The 12,417-nt window shown below is 35.2% G+C and overlaps 1 protein-coding gene across 2 annotated transcripts in view; it reads left to right on the forward strand.

Moving 5' to 3' along the window:
* The window catches only part of PAX5 (paired box 5), a 328,377-nt gene that overhangs the window by 30,524 nt on the left and 285,436 nt on the right, over positions 1–12,417 (forward strand). For both annotated transcript variants that reach the window (XM_031937170.1, XM_031937166.1), the window contains exons 4-5: positions 3,784–3,848; positions 8,735–8,863. In XM_031937170.1, coding sequence (XP_031793030.1) covers positions 3,784–3,848; positions 8,735–8,863 — 194 coding nt within the window. The remainder of the gene's footprint in view (positions 1–3,783; positions 3,849–8,734; positions 8,864–12,417) is intronic.

Here is a 12,417-nt window from a genome sequence, read left to right on the forward strand (position 1 = left end):
CTGCACTAAAACTTTTGGGACACATATATACAATTTACACAGGTAGCTCATGAACTAAAAAATTTAAAAAATTAAATATTGTAAATCTACAAATATTCTTTTTTTGGATGACTCAAAGGCCTCCAAAATTTGAACAATTGTTATTATCATTTATATTCAACTTTTACCATTTGTCTTAACATTGCATGTGAGTTTATATGTGCATTTTTTTAAAGTGGATTCTAAAACATTTTTATCTCTATTGTATTGGAGAATTTTTTGTGACTGTTATTTTGTTCTTCAAATATAGAAGGTTAGGAGAATGATTGACCTAGAGAAGTATCTTCTCTTAGTATCTTTTTCTTATTGAGAAGTAGACATATAAAAGATGAGCTCTAAGGCAAATATAGAGTGAATAACATTGTTCTAATCATCTTTCCCCTTATTTCTATTCTGTCTCTGATCATCTCTTCCTGGGGTATTGCAAGAAATTTCCAATCGGTTTCTCTGTCTCAAGTATGTTCCTTTTCCCATTCATTCTCCACTCAATTGTCAAAGTTATATTCCAAAAGCACATTTCTGTCTAGGTCATCCCCCCCAATCCCAGCTTAAAAAGTTGAAGAAGAAAAATTGCCTTTAAGATAATATACAAATGCTTTCATTTTCCATTTAAAGTTTATCATAATCTGATTCAAATTTGTTTCCATTTGTTACTTTCACACACTCTATGTTCTAGCCAAACTGCCTTGTTTCTTCTTCATATATGTTATTGTTTCACCTCTCTCCCTGCCTATATATGGGCCATCTCTCATGGTAGGAATATACTCCAACCTTCCCTCTTAGAATAACTGTCTTTCTTCAAAGTTCTACTTAAATGTTATCTTCTAAATGGAGACTTCTTGATGACCTCAATACTAGTGTCCTTCCAAATTACTTGGTGTGTGTATTTTATATTCACTTATATAATAAGAATGTTTTACTTCATTTCATAGAATATAAAATCTTTGAAAGGATGGAGTAACGTTTTGTTTTAGTCCTAATTCCCTAATACCTAGCACAATGTCTGGTATATAGATGCCTTATAAATACCCGTTGATTGACTGTTTGGGATTTTTCTTCTTCTTACTGGGGTAATTCAGTGGAAAAAATTTAAACTCTGACCCTGTGACAAAAATGTAAGATTGGAGTAATTTATTTCTATTTATATGGGCCTTACTTTTTAATATATAAAATGATGGGTGGGGATATTTGGACTAGGTGAACTACATTTAGTTCCAAATCTATGATTCTATGATCTACATGATATTTGGGACAATCTTTTACTTTGAATGAAGCCTGAAATTCTCTTTCCTATCTTCTCCTCCCTTTCCTCACCTTAGGCCATTGCGGGGAAAAGGTGAAAATGTATTTCTAACATACTGAATTGGAACTCAGAATGCATTTGCTCATATAAACAATGTTTAAAATGATGGTTTTCTCTTTCATTTTCATTTCTGTCTTCCTAGCCCTGGAAATTCATTTGTGCATGTATGAAGCTTTTCAGACACTTCCCTACTTTATCTATTCTCATAATTACAAAAGGGGAAAATCTGAATAATCACAAGTGTCTATAATACCTAACATATTCTTAAGTTCTAAACCTGAGACTTCAAATGGATTTAACATCTGAATAGATTTTATCCATATGTTAGCAAATGAGTTAACATGTGTGAAGTGTTTTGCAAGCCTTACAATGTAATATAAAAATGCTATTATTTTTATATGATAATGATTACATGATTACTATATAAATTATTATATGATTAATTATATTAATTTATGACATTTTGTGCAGCAAAGGGAAATATATTTCCTTTAAATTTTGTGGAAAAATTTCTGAATTCAGGGTTAGGAGAGCAGGGTCCTATTCCCAGCTCTGCCATGGGTTAAGTGTATGATTCTGAACCTCTTTGGGCCTTACTTTCTTATCTGTAATATGATGGCATTCTATTAGATGATTATTAAGGTCTCTGACATCTCTAATATTCTATGATATTTGTATAGTGTCAGGTAGCGTGCCAATACTCTACAAAATAATGAATGCTAATGTGAATTTAGTTTTCATTAAACCTAATTTAGACTATATACTGTGTGCTCTTCTCATGTGAATATTTTGAAAATAATTTATATTTGTTAATATTTCTATCATAGTTGATTAGCTTTCTTATCAAAGTCTTCTCCTGCTTCAGCTCCTCATTATAACAATGGTCTGCTCATTCCTTTCTGGCTCTTCAGGATGAATGCTTACATAGTTATAGGATCATAGAATTTCAAGCTGGGAGGGACTTCAGAGATCTATTTTGACTTCATCACTTGAAAAAAAAAAGGTTTTTGATCTAGGTCTGTGATTCATCAGTGTGAGGAACTCCCAGGGAGAAAACTCCATCACCATTGTAGAACTACATCTCACCTTTAACTTATGTGTTAGTGAGTTGCCTAGACCCCTGAAACCTTAAATATGGTACCTATTGTACACAATGTATGTCAGAGGATATATCTTCCTTACTCCTGGATCAGTCTTTCTTTCTATGTCACACTTAATCCCCCTCATTTTATACATTGGGAAAATGAGGCATGGAGATAATGTGATATGACCAAGTTCACGCAATTTTTCTCTTTGACTCTCATAAACTCCCTTTCCCTCATGAAAATCCTAAAAGGCTCTTTGTGAAATCACATTGTCAGAGCATTCCCAAGTCAGCATTTTATTTCTTTGATCACTTAGTTGACAATGTGGATTCAATGCCCATTATGTCCAGATCATTTTATGGTTTTGGAAAGTCAAAGGTGATCCAAGCTAAAATGATATAGACATTCTGTGATGTTTATCTTTCTCAGTTGAACTCAGGTAGAAGAGTCTTCCTCATTCCAAGGTCAGTGATCCATCTCCTGCCCCATTTATCTATCCCTCCAAAGTTTAGACTTACCCAAACAGAAACCTCCAGAAGCTTTGTTCTTTAATTTCACAAATGATAGTTTAGGAACTCAAAAAGAAATTTTTCTATGAATCTAGCATTTTATCATCTCTAACATTAAATAAATGGCATTATAGCAAAGCAGATTGGTTTTGATTCATTGAACTACTAAAGGAATTAGTTATAGGTTATAAGTCTCTACAGATGCACCCAGGTCCATGAAGAATTTGCAGAGATTATTGATGTAACAATTTCCAATTGATGACATGGTTCTGTGTCCTTACATAGACAGGATACTAAATAACAATAGTCAAGAATTATAAAGGTAGGGCTATCACTTCAGAAAATGAAAGTATTGTTTCATCTAGAATCCTGAGAAATCATCTTCTTTAACCCATTTAATCTATGAGGAAACTGAGTCCCAGAGAGGCACATGATTGCTACAGAGTAGTATCATAGCCTATATCTGGTTTTGCTGCTGTTGGGAGTACATAGTATGCTTTTTCAATTCAGATTTTTTTTTCTTACTGAAATTTCATTCATTGTAAATTTTGGTATAATTCTTCTATCTACTACATTCACATATCACTTGATTGAATCTTGCTCCCTCCTTTGGCTTGGATACTTTTCCCAGTGTATTTAATCCTGGTTTTTCCATGTGCCTTTCTGTCAGCCTTATAGGGAAGGTGTAATAAAATATCATCATTCATAATAAGACCTCATGATTGGACTAAAATAATTCCTGGGTTCCTTTATGTTGAGTTGTTTACTTATGCCAGTGGTTTTTCTTCTGCTCTCTGTCATGCCTGATAGTAAGTCATCCTTTTTTTCCCCAAAAAATTACATTCAGGATCATCCGGACAAAGGTACAACAGCCACCCAACCAGCAGGTCCCAGCTTCCAGTCACAGCATAGGTAAGAAGAACTTTTTTTTTAAAAGATTAAAAAAATAGAATCAAAATATTCTAAAGAACTTTTAATCATTCTTATGGCCAGATAATTCTACATAAAACAGTTCAGCACACGTACTAATGCGCCTTCTTTGTCATTCTCCAAGGGCTGAACATGGTAAATGAATTTTATAAATACTGCTAAAAGGTTTTGAATTTTACTGATTATTATGATAAATAGCTTTCACCATGAGACAGAAAATTGAAATCTAAGCCAAAAAAAAAGAGAGAGAGAGAGAAACACACTAATGGGGGTCTATAGAATGTCAGATAATTAAAGTAATAAATCAAGAAAGGGATACTTATTCATAACATTTTCTGCATCATTAGTCAGTAAGTAGTTTTGAATGTGTTTTTTTCTTCTATCAACCAACCATTCTATAATTCTTTGTGCACTTGCAGTCTTGAGTGAAGAGGTAGCAAAACTTTTCAAACTTTCTTTTCCTTTCTTCTTCCAATCTAATTTAGATGCAGTGTGACTGCATTCAGTGAGGACTGATCACTCTTTGATGGACTTCAGAGACCTTTGCAGGTTGAGATTGAGGAACATTGATTAGGGAATGAGATCATTATTAGCATTGGCTGTTACTTTATTGTCTCATATACCTTCTCTCCAATTCCTAGGAGAGAAAAATAGTTTTCCTCCATTTAAAATAAATCCAAATGAGACAAAAAACGACATCTTAAAAAATATTTGTTTTCCGGGAGAATATTATGTTTATATACACAGGGAGTAAAAACCAAATTTATTCTCCTTTCTGGGTCAGTACAAAACAAACTCTGAGTCCATTCTAATTAAGTTGGATCATTGAGTTTTTAAACTTTTCTACCTTTATCAGCTCTGCTTTGATTGGTCTGTATTGGGGATGATGTCTAGTGAAAGTCCTTCCAAGTATGAAAAGAGAATTGAATTACTTGCTAAGAGATCCTGATTGGAACTCTACTTCAGGCTTTTCCTATTGCAGTTGGTATGATACAGGAAATGAAGTTTGTGGGTTGTTCTAAAAACGGTTGTTAAAAATTTTTTTTTGTCATTGGTTCAGATAAATACCAATAGCTTAAAAAAAAAAAAAGCCAGAAACAAAACATGTTTTGTTGAAGGATCTCAAAGCAAGTCCTGGTTTGTCTCTGACTAGAAGCAATGGGAACTCAAAAAATTCTTGGGGGTGATGGATGGTTATTAATTAGGTGATTCCACTGAGCTTCTGATGATGAGGATGGTTTCTAGAGCCTGTAAAAGTATAGGTTTTCTGTGATCTCTACTGTCAGGGGCAGACCTAAGTCAGTAATATTTCTCACTGCTACAGGTATTCACTTATTTCTGACATGTTAGGAAGAGAATGACATTGCAGTTAGAAATTATCTGGCCAATTTAGGCTGTGTAAAAAGTCAATTCAGATGTTGAAGATCTTCATCCCATCCCACTACCCTTTCAGTCCATTAGTCCTTCCCTCCAATGGGTGAGGTGAATGCATGAAACTGTAAAAAGCAGAATGTTATATTGGATTGTGGGGATGGAATTCAGGGCTTGGAGGCAGGAAGCCATGGGTTCAAATCTTCTGACACTTGCTAGTTGTATAATAAAAACATAATTATTTGGTTAAATGAAATATGGATATTTCATGTATTATCTGCATCAGTAGATAGGCCAGTAATTTCATTGGCATAGAGAACTATGAAAGAGAAAACTCTCTCTGCCTGTGCAGATTGGCATATGGTCTGCAGCTTGGTGAATAATCTGGGGGCAATAAAGATTATGATTTGCTATATGACTAATATATGTCAGAAGTGAGATTTGAACTAAGATTTTCTTGATTTTGAGATCAGCTTTCTATTCACTTTAATATACTCTATTCAGTTTAATATAAAACTTCTTAGAAAAAAGTAAAATTATATAATACTATATTTTAACAGTATCTATGTACTCAGTTTCCATGCTGTAGCAGGTAAATGGCATTACAACAATGTTACAGACATAGAAATTGGAATAAACTAAGATAAGATGTAGAAGGGCTAATTTATCATTTCTGCACAACAAAACAGACCATTCCCTGGTACTTGAAAGCCTTAGGAAATAATTTTTTGAGGCATCTATACCTTCAACTTCTTTTTTTTTTTAATCTTTCTTGGAATTTAAAAAAAGGATACCTTGTACAAGGTAGTCTCTCAATATTATTTCATGACACTTGAATGATATTTAAGCTCTTGTGAGAGTTTATTTTCTTAAGACTTAACTGTGTTTGTCTTAGTTTCTTCATCTGTAAAATGAACTGAAGAAGAAAATGGCAAAACATTCCAGTATCTTTGCCAAGAAAACTCCAACTGGAGTCACGAAAAATCGGATATGACTGAAATAATTGAAAAAACATCAACAATGTCAGTTTCTAGGATCATGAGCACTAAAAGAAAATTCAAAGCTAGCTCAGAGGCTTTCCAGTCTAACCCTCTCATTTTCCACATAAGAATAGTGAAGCCCAGGGAGACTAAGTGACTTTGCTTCTGGTTACTCAGGTAGTCAATTTAAAAAGTAGAACTTGAACCCCTGTTCCTTAACTCCAGAACCTGTGCTCTTTCCACAGTACAACATTGCCTCCCTCTAGTGTCTGACACTATCAAAGACTTTATTTCACCTTTTCGTTCCAAGCAAGATATTTTAAAACTGTCCCTATGAGGGACAGGTCAACAAATGTTTATTATTATTTATATAATAATGACATTGATGATTATTGATATTATTGAGAGATTATAATATCAATTTATATAATGTATTAACTATCAATATATTTGTATATAATAATATAATATATTATAATCATGATCATCATTAGAATATAATGTAATTATTATTGTAAATACTTATTTGGTACCAAGTACTGCATTAAGCTCAAAAGACAGACCCTATCCTTGAGGAGCTTACATTCTAATAGAAGAAAAACAATATAGAAATACAATCTGAAAAGAAAGTTGGAGAGAGTGGACCAAGAAGTTACTCAAAGGGTCATAGTGGGGAAAGAAGTTGGGAGAGTCTGAAGCAGAATTGGAAAGGAATGAAAGAATGAATATGGATGACTTTGACACTTAAAATGAAAGTTCCAGGAAGAACTGAACAATCAGAGAAATGACTGAAGAGGCAAGCAAACTGGCCTTTTTGTCCTTTCATTCTCATGGTTGTTAATGTAATTTGACTGGCTTAGGGGCAAATTTATCCTTTAAAATAATAACAGTGTTCATGGACTGTCAGGATCACCTGTAGCAAAGGCAGGATTGTAAATTGTTAGATTGTATAGCCAATGAATACTGTGATTCTTAGGACAATGGAAGTTCTGTCGGAGTGTATCTTAGAATTAGGTATAGAATGTGAATAATAGAATTGGAAGGTATGTTAGCATTCATCTTGTCCCTATCTTTTATTTATTTATTGTTTTGTTGAGACAATTTTCCAGCCTCACACAGCTAGTATCAGAGGCTGGATTTGAGCTCAGGTCCTCCTTACTCCAGGGTCCCAGAGTCAATGCTTTATCCACTGCCTATCCTTTATTTTTAAAAATCAAGAAATGGAGATCCAGAAAGATGAGATAACTTGACTAAAGTCAGAGTTAGTGGCAGAGTTGAGATTAGAACTCAGTTCTCTTGATGCTCAGTCTAATGCTCTTTTTTTGAAGTGGAAACAAGTTATAACTTATCTCGATGAAAAAAAGTCCAAACCTATTGATTTTGAAGATGTGAATCCAGGATCTTATCAGTATCAGACATTCCCTCTTGTGGTTCAGATCACAACCTCTGAACACCTTCTTATTCCTACTCAGGTTCATTGGTCAAAAGAATATAGATCCAGAGGTGGCCATTGCGACCAACTCTCTCATTTTATGGATGAGGAAACTGGAATGTAGAGAAGTTAACTGACTTGCTCAAGGTCACACAACTAGTAAATGACAGAGCCAGGCTCTTAATAACTTAATAAATTAAGTCCCCTGATTTCAATATCTTCTCAATTTCCTCCACACCATACCACAGGTTCACTTCATCTCTAAATACTGTATAAAAAAAAAATCCACTCGACACACTGTTACCTTTGCTCTGGTTCTTTTAAAATAAATAGACGTGAACTTTAAAAAGGACACACAATTTATGCGCAAAATCTCAGTAAAACTGTGATGTCAGATTTTGCAAACTTAAAGAGATTTCTGTTCCTCCCTTCCCTCCTCCTCCCCCTTTAGTTCGCATTTGTAGTTTTGCCTGTTAGAATCAGGGCAATCTTTAGTGGGGAGCAGGATAAAGCCTACTTTGGGGCACTCCATTCCCAATCCCTTTCCCCTGCTGTTTATATCCAGGTGAAATCAGGTTTACAGGGAGTATGGAGAACTTCTTGCAGGACAGAAGAAATATCGATGTTACAAAAGGAAGAGCATGCGGCAGAATGCAAGTGTCTTCCTCAATTAGTCCCATTCCTGTTCAAGTCGGTCTGGGATGAATTAGGAAAGATTTGAGGGAAGGGGAGATAGGAATATGTACTGATTGTGGTGATTAGAAGTAGATGAGAATCTCACCTACATATCTTACCAATCAGCCCTTGGCAATAACTCCTTCCTCTTAGGCTATTCAAAATACCCTTTTCCCCTGCATGGCATCTGGGGCAAAGATCTTTAGCTTGTCAGACATTAGCAACCGCTCAGTTTATATATATATATACCCCTCCCCCCCCAAGGGCTAGAATAAGGGAAACAGGATGATTAATTCCTAGTGACCATGACAGAGGGTTAGAGTAAAGTGATCTCTCAGGTTTTATGTAGCTCTAAATTGTATGAATCGCTCTCAAATCATTATTTTCGTGACAATTTGACTTTATTTCAGTCTCCACAGGTTCTGTGACCCAAGTGTCTACTGCAAGTACCGATTCTGCTGGCTCCTCCTACTCCATTAGTGGAATTCTGGGAATTACATCTCCTAGCGCTGAAACCAACAAACGCAAAAGAGAGGAAGGTAAATGATAATTGTACCTAGGGCACTGTTACAAGTATTGACTCCGAAGCAGTGGCTTTAAGACCAGGCTTATCAAATCAGAGTTACAATCTGAGTTCTCAACCATGCACCTTGCAACACAATCACCCCCTTTCCTTTTGCACTGTGTGTTTTTGTGTATATGCAATTATAGGCTATAAATATGCGATAATGTCTTAGGAAAACACCTTTAGAAGTGATTCATCCACCTTGGAACACGCTGGTGACAGTCTTCAATTAACAATTTCTAGTTAGGGCAAAGATGCAAATTGCGACGGAAAAAACTTCCTTTTTTCATTTGATTGAATTATTAACACATGAATAGGGAGGATTCCTTTCCTTTTAAAAGATAAGGCTTTGAGCTGTTAAGTGAAAAGTACCCAGAGGTTGGGGTGACCGTTTAGTATGAGAAGAGATGTTGTTAGCTGTATGCAATAATATATTATTAACTATCCTGGATGTTTCATATTCTTTTACTTCAGGAAAAAATTGAAATTCCCAATGTATGAATAGTACTGTTCATTATTACTATTGCAAAAGAGGGCTTAAAAAAAGACTTTGATGGGATAGGGAAAAGTCTCAATGTTGATAACATCAATCTTGGGGCAGCCACTGGAACAAAAGGATGCTAAGTAGTAATATACTTGGGAAATCTTTAGAAAATGATAAAATCTTTTTAGAGATTTTTGGGGAAAGAGTTCATTTTTCTGAAAAAGTGAAAGTGAAAGAATATTTTGATTTCTGCTTTTTATCCCTTTAATGTAGTACTGCTAAAGAAAAGTCATTATTTTCAGGAACACAGGGAGAAGGAATCCCTTACTGTTATAATAGCCCTCATTCACCTTGATATACACTGAGGATTGTGCCTACACCCTGCAGAGGCTTATTTATTACTTAGTTCATCTTAGGAGTGGCTTAATACTGTTGCTGACAATAATAATAACAACCTCCTATTCATAGCCCTTAAGTAATTTATTAATCATTCAGTCTTGTGATTTCAGTAATGTGGGGCAACTTCCAGCATGGATATACCATCCATCAAAACAGATTAGCAAACTAGCTTGGATCACTTCCAGTAACTTGCCTATTGTCACCTAATTATTCCATATCAGAGACAGAACTTTCTAACTCCAAGGCCAGTCCTTTATCTCCAAACAGTTCTACATCTCATCCATTCCTTTGTGATATTAGCATTGATTTTCAAACTCCCTTGTTCATTAAAAAAAATAATAATTGATGCTACTGCCTTGGAGCAAGTAGAGTCCCATGTCTCAAAGAAGAGTGGGCCATCTTAACTAAAGTTTTTTCCCCCTTTTTATAAGACAGGCAGCTCTAATTGATACTAATGGAACTGAGAGAAGAAATAACTCCTTGGGAGTTAGTAAAACAGTCAGGAAAGGGGAGCAAATACTCTATAACATTACAGTAGTCTGAAACCTGAAAGCAGCATGACAGAAATCTTGATTCAATTATTTTGCTCTTCAGTTCAATTCCTTTTCCAGAATATATGTAAGGAATGTATATACACATGTACACATTCTTAAGTACTCAAGATCAATAACTGGAAAACTGAGTTTACAATGATGGCAGATTGTTCCACATCGTGAGTGGTACTGGGGAGTTGCTCAATGCTGTGAAGTGTATTCATGACTTTTGGTGGCTTCTTCTTCTCTGTTTTACTTTTTAACAGATGTCACTAGTCTTTAACCCAGTGGGTTGCTTGCAGGGTAGCAACAGGGGCAAACCAAACCAGACAGCCTCAATTGGTTAATATAGCTGAAGGTGTCATTTTTTTTCTTCTGTTGTAATAGGAACTAAGAACAGATGTGTCTTAGTAGGGGATCGGTTGCTCCCCCTAACAGTAGAAGGACATGTGATGAAAGGCTGACACAGAGGCAGGGGGGGTGCTTCAGTAGTAAGTTTTGAAGGCAGGCTTGGATTCTGACCCACATACAGACAGATACATAGATAATGGTTCGCACAGCTGTGGCTTGCAGGTTGGGGGAATTATAGCTTGAATTGGGTTACTGCAAGAGAGGTTATTGCTCTGCAGGGTGTAGGCACAATCCTCAGTGTATATCAAGGTGAATGGGGGCAATCAGTCCCTTCTCACTTCTAAATTTTGTACTGTATTAAAAAGCTCTGTGCTCCCCTTTTAGTAAAAAAAATGAAGCAACATATAAGAACTTGAGTTACTTTCAGTAATATAACAGGGATTCAGGTTTGCAGTGGCCCATTCTTAATGAGGATAATTGTCTTTGACCACTCTTTGCCCCCTCCATTCTGCTATCTGCAGACAACTTCCCCCTCCCCCCAACAATGTACTTTTTATTCTCTGCAGGGAGCATATCTTCTCCAGACTTGTGTAGTCCTATAGTAATGCAAAGCAAAGATGTCTTTGGGGAAAGAAAATATGTGATCGAACAGTCTCTGTACTTTTACCTTAGGATGGAGACTCAGCCTTCAGTCATCTGTGAACCTGTTTTAAAAAAAAAATATTTTGGTAATTGTATATCAATATAATTGGTTTTCATATATATATATATATATATATATTTACATAAAATTTCAAGACATTATTCTGAGGAGCCCATGGGCCTGACCAGATTACCTGAGAGAACACAAAAAACATTGCTTCAGGGGGAATCCATTTGAAGAACAGTAGCTCTGGTCCTGTAAGTCAATGTTTATGTCTCCACTTGCCTCAATTTTCCTCATCTTCAAAATGAGGAAGATTGACTAAAATGATCACTGAGGTCTATTCCAGTTATAACGCTGCATGACTCTATGAATTTGGGGCTGGCCAGAGAGGTAGACAGCTCAGGAATTTAGGAGCTCAGTCTGTGAGTTTAAACATTAATTTATTCTCTAATGGCAAAATTTTATTTTATTACAATCAATTCTAAGGGACTATTCAATTTATTTTAAAAAATAAAATCTATTCAAAATAATCGAGTCATTGGTTAGAGTTTAGAAAATAGTATTTTATCCATATAAAGACATGAGTGCTATATAAAATATTAGAATATTTGTAACAAGTTAGCTATGTTTTGCATATTCCAAGTTTTTTTGGAGGGTAGCAGAATAGTCAAGATTTTATCTATGATCAATTTTTATAATAAACTTATTAAAAACTACTCAGTATAAACATTAATGTTTAATGAATGTTCAGTGTGAACATATTTCCCATTGATGAGTAGAGAAAAGCTCTGGATAGAAAATAAAGAACTAGCCACTTAATTTAACAACACAACAACTAACCTTTATTTAACATTACTATGTGCCAGGCACTGTGCTAAACACTTTACAGTTATTATCTCATTTGATTCTTATAATAACTGTGGGAAGTAGATGATGTTATTATCTTCATTTTTCCATGTGTGGTCATCCTTTTCAGGTCCAACCTGGAGAGGTTTCTGTATAGATTTTATCACTATTGTCCTGCCCTTGTGCCTCATTTTGGTCTGGACATGACTTTGGGTTCTGGGGGAGGGGAGCTATATGTAAGGTCTGGCACGTCTTAGAAACTGGGATGA

The sequence above is a fragment of the Sarcophilus harrisii genome, chromosome 1, assembly GCF_902635505.1.
Source record: "Sarcophilus harrisii chromosome 1, mSarHar1.11, whole genome shotgun sequence".
Taxonomy (NCBI): Eukaryota; Metazoa; Chordata; class Mammalia; order Dasyuromorphia; family Dasyuridae; genus Sarcophilus; species Sarcophilus harrisii.